The following is an 18,964-nucleotide window of genomic DNA, read 5'->3' on the forward strand; positions in this document are numbered from 1 at the left end:
TTCCAGATATTTTTCAAAAATTTAAAATATGGTTTTCATGAAGTTTTCATTGAATATTGGTTTCCATTGATGTTCTCCCTACCAGGTATAGACGATATAAAAATATATTTCTTTATGAATCTCTTAATATTGATTTGGTATTTCTTTATGAATCTCATAATATTGATTTGGTATTGCAGATGTTGATAACCTTTTCTAAAGACTTGGTCAAAATTTACAAAGTTTGACTTGAGACAACTAATCTGCACTATATTTTGAGAGGGAGTAAATACGAATGAATATAAATGTCTCGTCAATGAAACAGGAGTTAAGAGAGCGAAATGGCCTCCTCAATGAAACAATCAAATAATTGACAAATAATCTGACAACGTTTACATGAACTACCGAACAACATGAACAACTTTGAATGGATGACGTCTCCAATGTACAACAGTTGGTTCAAATCCCATGAAACAACAAACAGAATGGCCCAAACAGCATACTTCCTCCCATCCCCATTTGCTGTATCGAACTCCTTGGAGGGAACCAAATGAGCATAAATCTGTGTAGTAATGGATCATGTTGCTGAACAACGCCAGCTTCACAAATTCGCGAGTGGCTGGCATTCATAACGTTCGCAGATACGAAAGGCTAAAAGATGGTTGAACTGGTGACAACAACTTATTAGTCAGTGATCTTCTGGCAGGGTCTTCTATGTAACTCGGTTTTTTTTTATTTCCTCGACGGGCTATGCATCATCTGTGCCTGCAGAAGCTGCGCCCTTTTTATTCCTGGTAATTTTGCTTGCTGGAAAGTGAAGCCTTGCATAGAGTGGTCTTGGTGCTCTTGATGTCCTATCAAAGCCCCTCACACAAACAAATCCTGCAGATGTTCGTTCAGACGTATAAACATCTACTTTCCCAAGTAAAAATGTTACTGGAAATCTCCCAAATGAACTTAAATGAAATCTCATCAATAGCATTCTAACCCATTATAGCTCCCTCCAACAATCCTCATGGACAAATGCGCCATCCACATTGATATTTATTTATTTTACTTTTGTTTATTTCCAAATATGGTAATCCTCCAATTCCCACAGTTTTCCTTTGTTTGACAGATAAAACCGACATCTTAGACATGTTTATCCTCTTGAGAGCTGTTACTGTTAAATCACATAAATTTATGTTTCTGTCTGGTGCAACAAAGTTCGTATTTGACCAATATATTTTAAAGTAATCATATTGTTTGTGTACAATTACATAAGTTAATTTTGTATTAAAAATACTTCCATAATGTTATGCATTTATGGGCTTCACAAGTTTTTTGGCAAATATTAGTCATCTGAGGTACATCCTGGAACATAAAATAAGACAAGAAATATTTGACTCCAGGAAATAGTTTTGATCGCAGCATCCCTGATTATAAATGACAAAAACATTTAGATGATTACCTCTCCAGAAGCACTGCTGTATGTCTTCAGTTGTTAAACCTGCAAACGAAACATGCAAAATATAATCATCTACACATTTAAAGCTGTTGCCTTGTGACCAGGAGGTCACGGGTTCAAGTCCTGGAAACAGCCTCTTGCAGAAATGTAGGGAAAGGCTGCGTACAATAGACCCAAAGTGGTCGGACCCTTCCCCGGACCCTGCGCAAGCAGGAGCTACATGCACCGGGCTGCCCTTTGAAGGGGAGCCTTGGCGCAGTGGTAAAGCTGCTGCCTTGTGACCATGAGGTCACGGGTTCAAGTCCTGGAAACAGCCTCTTACAGAAATGTAGGGAAAGGCTGCGTACAATAGACCCAAAGTGGTCGGACCCTTCCCCAGACCCTGCGCAAGCGGGAGCTACATGCACTGGGGCTGCCCTTTTTAGCCAATTCCTAGCATAAGTTTAAGGTTTACCGAATTTTATTACAAAGTGATTTCTTCATTCGTATAATAATATTTCAATCCATCATTCCATTTTGTAGTTGAAACTCCAACATCAATGCAAGCCCAAACGTAACATCGCCACCTAATGTCTCCACACATGTGCTAATCATGCATGCGAACGTATTTCTATGTGTCTATCTAGATGGTGGAAATGAACTAATGAGCTTTGCTTGGGAATAAAGCCTCATCGAATATGCACAGATGGGATTTTCCCAATGAGTTTTCTAGTTTCTACATGACTGCACACCCTGCAGTACCACCACGGCCAGAGCAAAGACTTCAAGACATACACCATCAAGGATCTTGGTCCAGTGATTTGATAGCCTGAACCCCATTCAATACCACCGCCCCTATTTCTTCTGTTTTTGAATCTTGATAATGCGATTAGTGTACATGCTCTTCCATCTTGTGTTTTTCATGTTCCTTTGGCAGTTGGTACTAGTATTGCATGGGACAGCTAGATGTTCATATATGCCAAAAACTAATATCTTGCCATATTACCATGACTAAAGGAAGTCCAACAAAACTAGTGGGAATAAAATAATAGCCAGCAAGTAACATCAACTGGAGTTCTACTGTCAGTACTTTATTTTGCCTATCTCAAACTTCTCAGTCAATCTATATGGTTTGTTTTGAAAGATAAGAAACCCACAACAGTGCAACCAAGTGCTGAATCCTTGGTTCTCGTTAGGGATATACCTTTAAAGATTGAAGGAACTGAAGTTCCGAAGTAAACTGTTCTCCTAGGGAGGTCCCATATCCATCTCCTCGGAACATCAACTGGGTTTCGGCTTGAGTCATGATCAGCAAATACCTGCAGTATAACATTTGAACAGCTGGTAACTATAATATCAGGAACATTTGTATTTCTGTTGATGTTATTATACCATTCCAACTATGAACAGATATAACTCAGTCATTACCTCATTTACTTGGAAATATGTCCCATTAAGTGGAAAGCTTCCTCTCATAGCTGTTCGACACGGTACCTATTTGAGTTAAATCAACAAAAAGATAGTTAGGCACTACCATTTTGAAGATAGTAATATGTAAGCTCATTGGATTATTGATATTTGACATACTGAACTTTTGTACAGTAGAGAACAGTAGATAATCTACTCCATGGATTAATTCACGGCCAGGTAGCTTACTACTACAACATATTCGACACATACATAAATCTAAAATTTTGATGTTCACTTTCATCATACAATGTGGATGGTGTGTACAACATGGGCCATAGTGGTTCTCAACCAAACACAATATAAGTAATGCCACTGTTTCTTGACTTCCAAATTGCATAATGTGTGAATGAAAAGTAACAATGAGGGGAAGTCGTTGGTTTGCTTCTCACATACTCAAAAGGATCAGACCAATTGATCTCACCATGCCATGCACAAACACCAAAATTGTATACCCGCTAATACATCACACAATTAGTTGAGACGGGAATGATTTTTAACACAAATCATTTTGTCTTCATTAGAACACGCATCATCTATTAAGAGTTCAGAATTTTAAAGACAACTTAGGAATCATTTCCCAAAACCTATAGCTGATATGAACCTTGGGGTTCCCATTAAAGATAACCATCATGTAGAGGAAGGCCAGGCATCAATCAGGCTTGAAGGGGATTGGTGTTTAGAAGGGGGGTGATGGATACATTGAGATGAGAGAACTTTTGGGAGAGAATAGTATTCATCCGTTAGGATGCATATAGGAGGATCGAAAATTGAGTTCTGAGCACAGGGACAATGGAGCACTTTATTTTGAAGTTCAAAAAAACCAATTTGTACGGCTTGAAAAATTTCAAAATTTTGTGTACATGCACATATAGCAGCACAGTATAACGTGCCAAAATTTCACCAATATACGTGCTTGCATGTGAGAGATACAAAAAAGACAATACATGGAAATTTGGGGCCAGTTTTTTTTCCTTTTTGGGCCGAATTTTTGTCTTTTTTGCCCTGCCATACAATACAACATATTTTTGAACGAACTTTCACACGTACTTCGACCACATGCATGCATATTCATGTAAAAAAAGTTTTAAGCACTTGTTTTGGGGGGTTCAAAATAAAGTGCTCCGTTGCCCCCATGTTCTGAAAATCCAATTTAATAGGAGGATGCGCTTATCTCTTTTTGGACTGCAACTCTAATAATTCGTTACTAGCTTACAAATTAGCTTCTTAACTCGATATATCGTAATAGTGGAGTCTTCCTAATCAATGGTGGAGTTGGACACTGGTTTCCTACAGAGCATCTTGCTGGCCAGCCACTTAGTACTGTTCTGGCAAGTATATTACATAAATGAGTAACGTACCAAAATTGTTCCTCTGACTGTTTGAGCCTGCGCCTCTCGCATACTGTTGCAACTGAAGCATGCACTGCTGTCACATAGTTTACCACTCTCATTGGAGTTGCATGCTGTCTTGGGTGCATCAATTGACTGAGCTGTTTCACCTGTTTTATATTTGAATGAACATTAGCAGCCCTCAACTGTACAGGAGTGTGACAACCATAATACTTCAGCTTATAATGTACTTCTTACCTGGGGTCCATATAGAGAGTAGATACGGGCAAGGATCATCAGGCTCTCTTTGGTCATACTGCACACAACAAGGAAATATTTTTCATTATAACCTTATTTCACATTTAGACAGTATAAATTTCAATAATGACCGATGAACTCACTCCTTCCAGAAGTGGATGCGAGTCCGGCAGTTCATAGCTGCAGCCATGTAGAAAACAGAGAAGCCAAATAATGAGAACATTCCAATACAGATCCTGTGTAAATTTCTTTGCTGTACTAGCAATATAACAAAAGATACGAGGGTACTATAGTTATCATCAACGATACTGGTTTTGTGGAAGACAGGGACATACACTTGATGCTCTGTTCTTAGGCGACTAACATTCTTGAGCCTAGGAGTTGGGATAGATGCAGCTTCTGGAGTTATGGCAACCAAGGCACTTGACATATCAGCATCTTCCATTTCAATGTTATTGACTTGCATATAATTCTTGAGATTCTGTGCAAACTCCTCGAAATTAAGCTTGATTGTAGGAATTTCTTCAGGATCATCAAGAAAAATATCCTCTATGGCACTCTCTCTCATCTCTGCAGTCTCTGGTTCTGGTTCAGGACTTGCTGGCTCCTCAATGATTGGCTGGCGATTGTCCAGAATATGGTCATGGGCATTTGCATTCCAGTCAAGTTGATTTAAACGCATAGAACTTATGTATGGCTGCTGGCAGCTCCCTGAAGCAATTGGGTTTCCTGACGTAACCAAACTCTTCTCTTCAGGTCCAGGAAGAGCAAGTCTAGCACTGTATCAAAAACAAACTTATTAGCAATGAACTTTTCCTATTGAAATTGGAATAGAAACAAACCTTTTAGCAAGCCATCCATTGGCACTTTATTTGTTCTATTGAAAGAACTCATAGTTTTGCTAAGTTTGTGAAATCTATTGGACCGGAATAAAATCTTTTCTAACAACCCAATTTTTTTTTCCAACGAAACCAACTAACAATTTTTTTGCAGGGAAATATTATCAGTCGATGCCATCAAAAAAGTAGATGGTTAGCTTTTTATCCACGAGGGAGGTATTTTAGCTACAAATTAACACACTGCAATACACAGTTCCACAGGAAAATAGGTCCCACAAACATAATAGAAGTTCAAATACCAGAGTGCAAGATGCATAGTTGATTAGCCCGGTACAGTGTATATCAAAATGTGCATATATCTTGATAAATTACCTTGCAAATGCACTCGCAAAGTGCTTGCATTCAGCTCTCATTGGGCATGCATTGCAATTTGGCTTACTTTTTGTACAAAATACCTAACAGGGAAAAAAAGTAAAATAATTCAGTTACACACAGTAAGTCAGTTACATGTTGCTTTAATATATCTCATGTTTACCTTTCCAAACGTTATCATTTGATAGTGAAGCTCGTACCTGCACATAGTAAATTTTAACTATATACCTGCAGATAAAGACCTTTTCCAAAATAAGTAATTAACTGGGTTTCTAAGACTTACAATGTCCGTTGATCAAGCTTGCATAATCGAGGCCAGAGGTATTTCTGTATGTTCTCCAGCATCGGATACCTTCAAATTGGCATGATCAAACTCAGTAATTTGTGTATATACTAGTCAAACCAACCACAAGGATTGAGGGCACTTACAGCTCCAACAGATGCAACTGAAGAGACTCGGGTAGGGGTTGAAGTGGCACCCATCCCAGCCTCACGCAAATCCTACCAACGTTTGTGTCCACCTACATAATCAACTGATACTGATGAACCTCCAAAATTAAATAAATAATATTTAACAAAATTTGGAATGGGAGGACATACAGGGAAAGCCATATGATGGAGTGTCAAAAGACGCACACACTCTACACTTTTCAGTCCAAGACCTCTAATGCTTAAGAGGTACTCCCTGAAAGAGACACAGCAAGAAGGTTATAATTTTTAAATGTCAAAACTGTTCAACAGAAGAAATTTATATGCATTTATAGCCCATTGCGCGATGCCGCATAATATAATATGCTGCAAATATTTATTTCAGTCAACCATGCAAACTTCCCGAGTGAACGGTCATACAAGAGAATTGGACAAAAACATTCATCTAAGGTTGAGGTCACATGGTCCATAACTTTTAGAATAACCCTTTTACATGTTGAAAAAACATTTTGAGGGCTCCCATCATCTCAAGACCCTATGAGTCCATCAATGATAACTTTTCAAATAACCAACACGTCTGCATGTATGCACTCAGTTATGACTTATGGCAGTGTTGAATTGGTCTTTTGATATGCATCCATATGTAACAAGAATGAAACACTACACAAGAAAGCAGTCAGTGAACTATTCGTTCCACCTCTAATTGAGTTTTTGTTCAGCATCTTGTATTTGTTCAAAGAAGAAAAGGAGCACCAGATACTACTTCCAGCCCAAAACAAAAATGACTAGTCTTTACTTTGCAGTTCCAAAATGCGACTTCAGCCATTAATGTGTAACAGGGTATGTTAATTAAAGTCTATAAAGCTACTTCTAATAAGAATATGACCATTAGTTTTCTTGTGATAGGTCTACATATTTGTAATAGTATATGTAGCTAAGTATAATAAAATTTGAGTGGGGAGCAGAATTACAGATCTGCACGAGAGACCCTACATTATTCTGATATGATCAAGCACCTCAGTCCAGATTATGTGCAGTTAAAGCCATTTATACATGATTGTCAAGGAGGCCCTTTTAAGAGTCACAGCTGAGTTGACAGGTTTAACTACAATTTAATCAGACCCATGTAGGTGGGATTTTGTTAAATCAGCTCCTCAACAAAGGTCGTCTATGTTTTTTTAAATTGTTTTTGTACAATCAGGATCCTCAACAAAAACAGGTCAAATTAGCATGTTGCAAAATGGCAGTGAAATAAATAACTGATGTGGACATTAGCATGTTGCATCAAACCAGCATTAGATGCATTGAGTGGCCAACAAGACACAGAAGACAAGGATGTTTTGGTGTTAGACAGCTTGAATTCAGAAAGTGAGTAAGAAACAGAATTAGGATAGAATGCTTAGGAAGAGTTCAGGAGGATTAAGAAAACATGGATTGTATCTACTAGGAGGTTTCCTAGTTAGAATACAACAGGTCAAACTAAGACTTAAGAGGTAGGACTACTACTTAGTATTGGCTTGTGTAACTTTTGAGGGAATCAAGCAAGAAAAGTCAATTTATTCTCTCCAAGTTGTTCTCTCTTTCAACCTATGTTAACCCAATCCTTAGCAGCATGTAAGTGTTGGATGAGTAACTTTTGAGGAAATCAAGCTAGAAGACTCGATCTATTATCTCAAAGTTATTCTCTCATCTCAACCTATGTCTACTCAATCGTTATCTTCAAAACAGTCGTTATCCCATTGTGGATGATGGTTCATAACAATAACACAAACCAGTACAGGTACAAATCTTAGCAATGAAACCTGGTTACAAAATCAACAGAGAACCCTGTATAACTTTGCCTCAAATAACAATGATGGAAGACAATGTATAGAACAAACAAGTACAATTATAAATTTTAGCTCAATATTTATTAATCTCCTCCCTTCGATCCATATTACTTGCCGCAGCTTTAGTACAACTTTAGTACCATATTACTTGTCGCAGCTTTAGTACAACTTTGTACTAAAGCTGCGACAAGTAATATGGATCGGAGAGAGTAGCTTACTTTGCTTTGTCTGGATCGACATATCGCAACCATTCAAGGTCAATGCTCCCATGGTCTCTCACCACCCGGTTTAGAAAATCCTACAATGGAAATTGCTAAAGATGAGTATACATGACCGAACCATGACCATTTCAACAAATAGGCAAGTCTAGATTGAATTGCCCACATGTCCATATGACTAGGGCTATACTGTACTTCATTTAGTAACTACTTTTTGGCATACTTACTTGTATTCGCTCTGAGAGCATGTTGTTCATTCCTCGCTCTCTAATTGCGTTAGATATTTCCTTCACATCTATTTGCCTTATTGTTTCCCAATCAAGTGCATCCTTTGCATTCTCACCTCTTTCTTCATTTCCTCGACTGGCAAGAACTTCTTTTCTTAAAATATCCCAATCATATGTTCTCTTTTTACCAGCCCTTGCCTTCTTTGCTTTTGATCTGTCAGCAGGAACTTCAGGTAAAGCCTTATTAGTATCTTTGGGTTTCTCTATCGAGTCTGAAGCAACCTTCTCTAGGAGTTCAGAATTTGCTTTTTCATTTTCATATAAGTTTGAGGAACAATGACTCCCATCCATGTTTGATGAAAGTCCAACATTGCCATACTGTTGGCTACATCCTGACTGACAATTTTCACCTCCAATTTGCTTTGCTCTGGCAGTACATTCCTCTTGCAGATTCAAAGTTTCATGCTGTTTCACAAATGCAGCTACAACATCATTTCTTTGAAGATTATTTTCACAGGACAATTGCTCCCTAGCAAATGACGCCGTCTCTGAACTTGATGGATGAAAATATTTATCCATTAATGTTGAAATCGAGTCAGCTCCTTGCGTCGCCATGGAAGGGAAAGGGATTTTGTCCTGACTTAAGGATCCATCTATACCGTATAGAAGGGCAGTTAAAGAATCAGTCGTTTGAGATCTATTTTCACTGTCAATTCCAGGAGAAGATAAAGAACAGTCATATCTGATCTCAGCTGGTGTGACCCTGGAATCATCTGTTCTATTAAGGCCAGTGTATACTGAGTGCTCTAAGTCACTGGAAAATGTTATATCTGGGAGATGAGCTCGGCCATTCTGGTGATAAGAGCCAGAAGCATGAAGAGGTTGAGTCTTGCTGTTAAGGTTATGTACTTCACTGGGGATTGACCCCCTGTTTGTACATTGTATTGGAACTCCATCATATTCCTTTTCATTAGGCTTGCTCTTTAGCTCTTGCATCTTCAGAAGTTCTGTGTATGTGGTTGAATTGCTTGTACCATTGGCCATATTTCTGCCAACAAAGTCTTCTGCTGTAAAATTTAGCAATGTGCTTGGGAACATATGATCAGTCATGTGAAACAGATAGTCAGGGGAACTTTGAGATGAAATAGCAGAGTTCTGTGATGAAACAACGTCCTCCAGTGCCCCATCTTCGACTTCAACAACGCTTTCAGTCCCCACAGCCGGTGTCTTGCCCTCATGCAGCCTAACCAGCAGTGTCCCATAAGAATTATAATAAACCCCTGCTGTACAGTCTACTCCATCTCCAGGAGAATTTCCAAACAACCCAGAACTGTTGCTTCCTTCCTTTTCTTCTGTTGTAACTAAGGAGCCTGTTGTGTTACTTGCCTCTTCAACAAGAATACCACCCGGCAATTTGACAGAATCACCAAACAATCCAGAACAACCAACGTTCTCTGATGCTGTGTGAAACATCCTATCTGCAGATATTTTAGAGACTTCTGGCTTTGCAGGAAATTTTGCAGCGAGAGCCATAAACGCAGAGCTACAAAACAGTAGAAGATAACAGTCAGACAAACAACATAATTTCAGAATGCTAGTCACAAACAGCTTCCAGTTCAAATAGGCTGCAATCTTTATTTCACCTGGAAAGATGGTCTGAAACATTCTGGGTGAGAAAAACACCCACTACTGAATCCACAACTGATCCTTTCCAGGGAGAGAAACGACGATCTCCTGCAAACAGATAGAGGTTATTCAAGAGTTAGGTACCTTTCTGCAAAACCTATAAGCCATCATCGCATCCAATACAGTGCAACCCAAACCATTAATGATCTGTGATCATCCCATTAGCGTGAAGTCGGAGTTCGAACATGAGACCCTATAAGGTTCTGGAATCCAATATGTGGAGTAACATATAGAAGGACCTGTCAGGAATAAAGATTTAAAATAGTAGCATTACCTTGAACTAGATGCATGCGAGCAATGAACGAATCAATACGTCCTCGGAATATTTTCCTTTCTTCTTCAAGCCATTTTTCTTTGTCCTTATCCATGCCTTCGGAACCATCAACCATATCTGGTTCCATTAATAACTTCCACATTAGAGCAGTTACTGGATCAAGGTTCACTTTGGCCCGAGCATATTTTCTTTTCCCTTTCCCCTCGTATGGAATAATTGCACCAAATTCTCCTTTGTAAGGGACAAGAGCACCATGCGGCTCAGCTGACCCAGTGTCATCTGATTTGTTTATGTCTAAGATTTTTATCTTTTGAATTATGAGATCCAAAGGATCCACTGGAGGTGCTATAGCTCCAGGAAAACTTTCTCCGCTTCGTTCCGTATTAATCCCTTTGGAACCAGGAGACACTCCCGCATGAGGTCCAGAGATAACAGAAATATCTTCATTGCTACCTTTGGATGCAAGTTCTGCACCAACCACCTTTTGCTTCCTTGGACGACCTCTAGGCTTTGGATTCTCACCAGGTTTTATCTCTTTTCGGGGTCGTCCTGCTTTTCGCTTCTCACTGGGTTTAGCTACAGTAGTTTCTCCACAAACCTCCACTTGATGATCCTCATTTCTCAGAACATCAGTACCCGGTGATGAATTTCTTGGACTGGTAAGGGGCATAATAACTTCTCCAGAAGTCTCCAGTTGGAAATCAAACTTTTTCATAGTGTTGTTACCTGTTGATTGGCCTGTTGGAGTGACAGGAAACCTAGAAATTTCACCATTGATGCTTCTGACAAGCTCGTCGGAAGGACCAATGCAGAAACTATTCCGAGTATCATCCTGAGGGGCAGTGCTCTGATTATGCTGTTCAACAGGCAAACCTGACACTTCAATCGTGTTGCCTTCCCAAAACTGTGGTTGATGACTTCCAATTCTCGGACTACAGTTTTGACTTTGCAGGGTGTTTGGATTACTAGGCACCTGTGTAATTTTTTCTGTTATGTGTCTGAAATGTTTATCAGGTGCTTCAACAGAATCACTGCATGCAGTGCCATGGATAGCAGGTCTATAATGTTCTTCGATCATTTCCGGTCTTTTAACCATATTGTATCCTGATCCTCCAAAACTAATCATTCCTCGGGAAGCTCGTGATTTCTCACGGGCTATCAGTCTTTGAGCATCAGCTAGGGTAAACACATTAGAGTTGACAGCTGAAACCACATTTGTATTCCGATTGTTTGACAAATACATAGTTGGGGTGGATGTGTTGCCCACAGCTCCATTCAGGCATTTACTATAATTATCTGTTCTCATTCTTTTGTAGGTTTCAGGAAAATATGACCCCTGAGAGGGTGCAGCATGGCACGCATCTACAGATGCCCATCCATTCCTCTGCTGGTCAAGATTCATACCTAATGGAATATGGGCACCATTGGAAGCATTGTGTTCTCTGGTGTCCAGTGCATGCACATGTGACGAGCTGTGTGAACCATGAAGTCCAAGTGCACCACCTGTTTGCCTGTAAGGACTAGGACTGGTGGTAAACTTTAAGTAGTCACTTATTGTTCCAAGTCCATTCAAATTTTCCATTGCAGAATGCCCTTCAATTTGCTTGGGAGGTGGGATTGGGCTTTGTGTCGATCTGTAGCCATGACATATTTGGTTGGTTACCCCTCCTTCTCTTAAACAAGAATTAAGATTGAAGTTTTCCCTCGCTGCAACCCCTTCAAAACACTGAGCAGGTGTAACTGGATTTTCTGGCATTCTTTGACAATTAGGCATCTGTTTGCCCATATGTGTTTCTCTTACAGAAGCTTGTGATGATGAAAGCAAGTATTCGGTAAAATTAGTTGACATGCCCTGCATTAGAGTGATTGAACTGTTGAGATCAGGTAAATTTTTATCTGGCATGCCAGCACAGAGCTCTAGCAAAGGATTTGTTTGTAATGTTTCTGTTATTCCAGACTGAAAAAATTGCGCAGGCCCATCCAAAAAATTAGCATACTCATTCTGTATCTGATTCGTCGAACTATTGAGGTCAAATAATACTCCTTTTGGCATATTATGTGCAGGCAAAAACTGTGCATTAGCCATCTGATTGGCTGAACTGTAAATTGATGTTTTCATATTATCTGCAGGCAATAGCTGTGTATCAGCCATCTGATTGGCTGAACTGTACATTGAACTGCTGGTAAAATCCAAATGGCATGTCAACTGGCTTTGGACATTTCTTTGACCGGTAGAAGGCATGGATGGTTGATAGTCCTTGGGATCACAAGATACCACTTGAGCTTGGGATCCAGGATGTGTGTTCTCTTGTGGAACTTCCCCCTCAAAGTTCAAAGACCGCTTAGCGGGTTTCAGGGCAGCTTTGCGATGTGACTCGGCAGTCTGTTCTGAGGGAGGTTGGCCTGCTGGCGCATTCTTACGGACATACTTTCTTTTACCAGATGGTTTTTCCTCCTTTGCCTTGGAAGGCTTTGGGGTTGCAGACTTAGGAGGCTTTGATGATTTCAGGACCTTTGGCCTGTGCTTTTTCCTCTTAGCCTTCGGTGGTGGGGTCTTGTTCAAGTCAATACCTCCAGTCGGTTCAGCAACATTTTCATTGTCTATAATTGTCCCGGCATCATTTCTAGTGACTTCAATTGGCCCAGCAGCACTTGTAATGCCAAACGAATGAGCAGACTCGTCCTCCAACACTGCAACTGCAGTATTTCTAGTCTGCATCTCTATGGAAGTGTCCAACTGAGAAGACATAATACCTGAGAAATAAAGATCGGCTGCGCTCTGCGATTGAGGAAGCCATTGTCCAAAGCCCTGCATATTTCGTCAATCTACTTAATCTCCCTGGCATACACAAATAGCCCGTGTGCCATGTGTTGTTGTGTAATTTCTTGTCACTCGTCAGGAACAGGAGGATTTGATCAGGCAGGGCCCTCCATCTGGTCTCCCAGTCTCCAGCTGCAAAATATCAAGGCACGATGCATCAACCTCCAGTACAAACAGCCAGTGAAGCAACTGTCATATATACACAACCAAGACGGTGTATTTAGCTAAAATATATCACTATTACTAAAAGCAAGGAGCCAATTATCACCTTATCAGTGGCCAGCATAAACTCCTTGGACACTTAGATCAAAACAACAAAATGAAAAGGAACAAAATAAAGTATGCACTGGAGTAACCGTAAGTACTTCTGCGAAGCTCCTTTACACATACTATCTCAAATATCCGCATTTGTCCTTTTCTGCCAAAGCATTGGCGTACTTAAACTATCCTGGTGCAAGAAAAAACATGGGCACTCAGGTGCCCCCACCACTGCCCGTGGATGGCTAAATCACTTGTCACTTTACACCCATGTAAGCAACAATTTCCAAATCCATCTAAACAAGCCAAAAAAGTAATTGCGTGATCGCTCATCACACCCAACCGCCCCCTGTGGAACTCTGTCGGCGTAGTTTTGTGGCCATGGTCCTCTCCAAAAATTCAACATTTCGACCCCCTGAACTATAACATCCAATCAATCAAAAACAAACTTTGACATGCTGAACTACAAATCAGGTTGAGCAACGTTAAATTTTTAGCTCGAGCAATACCAAATTTTATCACATCCAAGTTCTGATTCCCTCAACCACAATTTTCGATCCAACAAAACGATATTTCAACACCTAATGAACAAACAGACTCTCCACTTGATTAATCACAGATTTGTACTAGAACCCTGGGGGAAACGCTCAAAAGTCAGATCTGGGAAGCCCGAGACGATACCTCCCGCTTGCAGCTCCGCGGGGGGGGGGGGGGGGGGGGGGGGGAGGAGGGAGGCGCCGGTGCCAGGCCAGGAGACGACCCCTCCAACCCTAGCTGCGTCCGCGCGACCACGGCCTCGGCAGAGAGAACGGGCGGCGCGAGCAGCGAGGTCAAGGGCGGCGGCGGCGAGGACGGCCGGCCCGCCGGCGAGGCGGATCGGGAGCTCGCGCGGGGAGGGGGGGTGAGTAGGATCGAGTGAGGGGAGGGTCTTGGGGGCGAAGAATCGAGCGAATCGAGTGGGGGAAGGCAGCACTGACTCGGTCGAGTGTTGGATTGTTCGTTTTTTGGGAAATGGGGAGAGGGGACAAATGGTGTTAGGTTGTGAGAGAGAGAAGAGCAGTGAAGGGGGGAAGATTGTTGTGAGGATGACACCGCGTGATTGACCACGAGGGGGGCGGATCCCCTGCGGCTTTTAAATAAGGAACCTGGCATGTGCTTCCTCAACAAGACTGTGTTTCCGTAGCAGTGAGTTACTTTTGAGATTTCGTACCAAATAGTGAAAGTTATTTATCTTCATACTTTAGCCACACATGATCAGGTGTCCCTATCGGGTCATCGGGGCGGGTGTACTAGTTGCCGCGGACGCGCGTACTTTTCAAACATAAAGTTTTAATATTATTTTCCGCGCGTCTCAACGGTCGACTCCATTGCTGATTATTCGACCGTTGAAACTAGCGGGTAAAGCTTCTGGCTTTATCATTTCAAATGAGTTGAGTTTTTATTAAGAATGTCATATGATATGTTGTTTATTTTAATTTTGTTTTTGTCGATTTTCATTAGTAGAAGTTGATGCAACTAGACCAACAATGAAATGGTTTCTATTGTTAATAGGTTTTCGTCTTCTTTGTTATCTTACATGCGAAGATTGGTCGTCGTTGTATATACAATCTTACGACTTGATTTTCTTTTGTATTCCCTTTATAAAGAAGAGTGTTAGTGATCTAAACGCTCTTATATTTCTTTGCGGAGGGAGTACTTCTCTAAATTCAATTTAAATACATCATTGGATCATCCACTTTAATCTTCTATTCTTAACAAATTGCCGATGCCCCCCTCCCCCTCCTTCCCTGTCTCCACATCGCCCTTCGCTCTCTCTCCATCTCTTTGTCATGTCCTTTTGTCCCTCCTTTCTTGCTCCCATGTCTCGTTGGTGTTCCCCTCTCATTCACCCTTCTACACTTCGTCGCTTCTTCACTTAGTGCGCCAAGGGGCATCGATCACCACATGCATATGGTTGCATTTATGAGCCCAAATGTGGTCAATGGTGTTAAGCAGTGGCAAAATCGACATCAATCAAGTGGCGACGTCGACGTGTGATGTAGTGGGGGTTTTTGTCCACCCATATGTTCCGGTGCTTGGCCGAGTTTTTGGTGTTTTGTTGTGCTTAATTTGTGTATGTGTAGTGTTTGGTTGTGAGAAATAGAAGATTGTTGTGAGAATGACACCGACGATTGACCATGAGGGAAGAGGATCATGCGCGTCTGTAAATAAGGAAGATATATATGCTTCTTTAGCAATTTGTGTTTCCCCATAGATGTTAGTTACTTTTAAGATATTGCACAGAAACATGGTGGAAGTTATTTTTCATGTTACTTTATCCACATCCAATCTGATGTCCCTCTCGAGCTACAGGTCAAATGTACTAGTTATCGCACGCACACCTTTCTTTCAAACATAATATTTTAGTATTACTTTTTGCCTGTTGTTGAGACGACCAAACATAAGTTTGAAATTTACTTTTTACACTTCTCAAGGACAACTTTGTAATTGATTATTCGACCGTTGAAGTCAGACGGTAAAGCTTCTAGCTTATTCCAAAGGAGTTCAACTTCTATTAATCACATCATGTTTGAATTTTTAATTGTTTTATTTGTCGGTTCATCACTAGAGGTTGATGTGACAATGAAACTACACAAATAACACACAATATGTCTATTTTTATTAGCAAAATTTTCATTCCAGAGGCATGCCCTTTTTTATCTTGTATGCAAAAACTGGTACTGATATATATATATATATATATATATATATATATATATAGAGAGAGAGAGAGAGAGAGAGAGAGAGACACATCATTATAGAAAAATGCATCCATTTATAGTTTTATGAATTGATTTCATGTGTGCTTGTCTAAATTCAATTTAAATACAATATTTGGATCATCCACCTCAATCTTTTTTTTGTATGAAATCGGCTATACTCCCCCTTCACCCTTGGTCTCTGTGTCACCCTTCACCCCCTCCACCTCTTTATCTTCTCCCTTTGTCCCTTCTATCTTTGTCTCCCCCCTTTCTTGTCGTTGGTCCCCTCTCTTTCCTCCTCCCACACTTTATTGCTTATTCATTGAGGGTGCTAAGGGGGATTGACTGTCACTGATGCCTAGTGTTTCATGTATGTGCCACAATGTGGTGGACGATGGTCAGCAGTGGCAAAAATCGCCACCGGACATGTGGTAGATCGGCTTGTGATGTAGTGGGGTGGTTGTCATCCTATATGTTGTGGTTCATACATGAGCTTTTGGTGTTTTTATACTTCCTTTGTGTATGTGTGGTGTTAGGTCGTGAGAAAGAGAAGATTGTTGTGAGGATGAGACCGGTGTTTGACCGTGGAGGAAAAGGATCTTGTGCATCTTTAAATAAGAAACCAGATATTGCTTTTAGCTACAACTGATGTTCTTCACCAATGGATCTAGCTCTACCGTACCGTATGGGCCGCGCGCGAGCCACCACCAAGTTGTCTTCTTCTTGTGGTCATGAGGCGGCCGCGGATCGGAGTGGCGGTGGACACCGGAGGAGAGGGGGAGAACCCTATAGGTGGAGATGAGTAGTAGCGATTACCGCTGGTAGCGCGGGCATATTCCAACAAACGAGAAGAGGTTCCTGGCCATATATGCACGTTGAGGAAAGAGGGCCAAATAGCACCACACGTTGTCCTCGCCTCTGCGGCAGGCTGATGAGCTCAAGTCATTGTGAGAGCTCCTAGGTGGGTGAGTTATATTGTTTTTTAATTTAATGGTTCCCGTAACAGTGAGTTACTTTTGAGATTGTGTAGACAAACGTGGCGGAAGTTATTTATCATGTTACTTTAGGCACACCTAATCTATCTCTGCCGAGCTATCAAATTTACTACCACCTCCGTCTTGGTGAATAAGCCATTCGCGTAGTTCTAGGTCGACGATTTAACTATCTAAATATGTATTATATGTGACAAAAATATATATTTAGAAACTACATTCGTGTAGAAATCTAGTGATATACTTTTCATGTCATATAACATATATTTAATTCCTCAAATCGATGACCTAAAACTACACGAATGACTTATTCACCTAGACGAAGGTAGTAGTTGTTGTTCACATGTGTCCTTTTCAACCATGATATTTTAATAATATTTTTCAACCGTTGCATCGATGAACTCCATTCAGGGGCTTGGCAAAGGACGAAGAAAATAAGGTCAGGCGAACTCTAAAGAAAAAAGAAGTATGATACAAACCCGAAGTAGTTCATACATGTGTTTTCAAATGACACTAAATAGAATTACCAGATACGATCCACAAAATAAAAATGCCGAATAACTCAAAATATGTTATCAGATGTGCAATTCAAACATGAAAATACCACTAGAATCACTAGATTGTCAAGCCATTTTACAATATTGTCTAAACTCAATCAACATCACAAATTTACAACATGCACACATGTAGAAATTTTAGAAACTTATACCTTTTATTTTTGTCTTTGCTAACCACTTCTCCTTCCAATCCAGCCCCTATCTTTTATATTCGCCCACAATGTAACACCGCCGCACCATCCCCTTGGAAAACGCCGTTGTGCCGCCATGCGTCAGCGTCCCTGCCGCGTGGCCCATATCATGTGTGGTGTGTGCCACCGTCGCGCTTCAATTGTCATCCTCCACCGACACCGTTGACACATTTTAGGTTTTGTGCAGTTGTGCGATGCCTAGCTGGTTGACTCGATCCTTCGTTTCATTTCGCGTGCATTCGCTAGAAGTCATGGCCACCACCCAGCATGCGTACGGGTAAAGGTCTGAATAACGTAGATGAAATGCTATTCGACGGCCAGCGCTGTGCTAATATCCTTTTATCTTTTCCTAGCTATGCAAGTACACACCTCAAGAAAAAACTATGCAAGTACGCATTGACGTACACAACCAGCCGTGAATGTGGTTTGGTGCATTACCTGTATACATCTTTAGACAAAATTTAAGGTAGGGTGGCTGCCCTCCTTGCCCTATGGGGTCCTCCGCCGGTGACTCCATTCTCGATTACTCGGCCATTCAAACCAGGAGGCTTTGTTTACGGTGTATCATTTCAACTTAGTTCAAAATTTACTAACCACATCATATGATGTGTATTTTTCAGTGGTTTATTTATCGGTGCTCATTAGTGGAGGTTGATGTGACAATGAAACTAGACAAACGTTGTGTATTATTTTTATTTTGTTAGCAAAAAAATTCATTCCGTATGAAAGCCTACTTTTTGGTCTTATATCAAAAGATTGGTAGTTTATGTATATGTATACCAGTACAGATAATGCATCCATGTACAATCCTACGTCTTGATTTCATTTGAACTTCACAAAATTTAGTTTGAATGCAACATTTAGATCTTACAGTTTCATGTTTTATTCTTATCAAATCACCGATACTCCTCCCCCTAATATTCCCATCGCCCTTCGCCCCCACCCCCTATTTGCCCCCTTTATCCCTCCTCTCCCTCCCCTCTCATTCCCATTGATGATCCCATCTCTTTCCTCCTCCCACACCTCATTGCTTATTCACTGAGATGCAAAGTGGCACGACGGTCACCGC

The 18,964-nt window shown here is 40.7% G+C and overlaps 1 protein-coding gene across 1 annotated transcript; it reads right to left on the minus strand.

Annotated features, from left to right (window-relative positions):
- Positions 1 to 307: 307 nt before the first annotated feature.
- On the minus strand, positions 308 to 14,501 carry LOC123103361 (protein ROS1A). The gene is made up of 18 exons (XM_044524920.1): positions 14,096 to 14,501; positions 10,336 to 13,288; positions 10,019 to 10,109; positions 8,376 to 9,918; positions 8,149 to 8,228; positions 6,273 to 6,357; positions 6,102 to 6,193; positions 5,956 to 6,024; positions 5,836 to 5,872; positions 5,673 to 5,755; positions 4,797 to 5,240; positions 4,605 to 4,641; positions 4,462 to 4,519; positions 4,234 to 4,373; positions 2,834 to 2,899; positions 2,610 to 2,724; positions 1,430 to 1,468; positions 308 to 861 (listed from the first exon to the last, which is right to left on the minus strand). Exons 2-18 carry the CDS (start codon positions 13,148 to 13,150, stop codon positions 728 to 730), a joined length of 5,928 nt encoding a protein of 1,975 aa, XP_044380855.1. The 5' UTR covers positions 13,151 to 13,288; positions 14,096 to 14,501; the 3' UTR covers positions 308 to 727.
- Between the last annotated feature and the right edge of the window lie 4,463 nt (positions 14,502 to 18,964).

The sequence above is a fragment of the Triticum aestivum genome, chromosome 5A, assembly GCF_018294505.1.
Source record: "Triticum aestivum cultivar Chinese Spring chromosome 5A, IWGSC CS RefSeq v2.1, whole genome shotgun sequence".
Lineage (NCBI taxonomy): Eukaryota > Viridiplantae > Streptophyta > Magnoliopsida > Poales > Poaceae > Triticum > Triticum aestivum.

Bases quoted from the DNA above. Each gene is read 5' to 3' on its own strand.
- LOC123103361 (XM_044524920.1), bottom strand. From the start codon at position 13,150: ATGCAGGGCTTTGGACAATGGCTTCCTCAATCGCAGAGCGCAGCCGAT. The intron at 6,025-6,101 runs GTAAGTGCCCTC...GCCAATTTGAAG, and splicing joins CAGTTGCATCTGTTGGAGCT to GTATCCGATGCTGGAGAACA. The intron at 5,756-5,835 runs GTAAACATGAGA...TTTCCCTGTTAG, and splicing joins AAATGATAACGTTTGGAAAG to GTATTTTGTACAAAAAGTAA.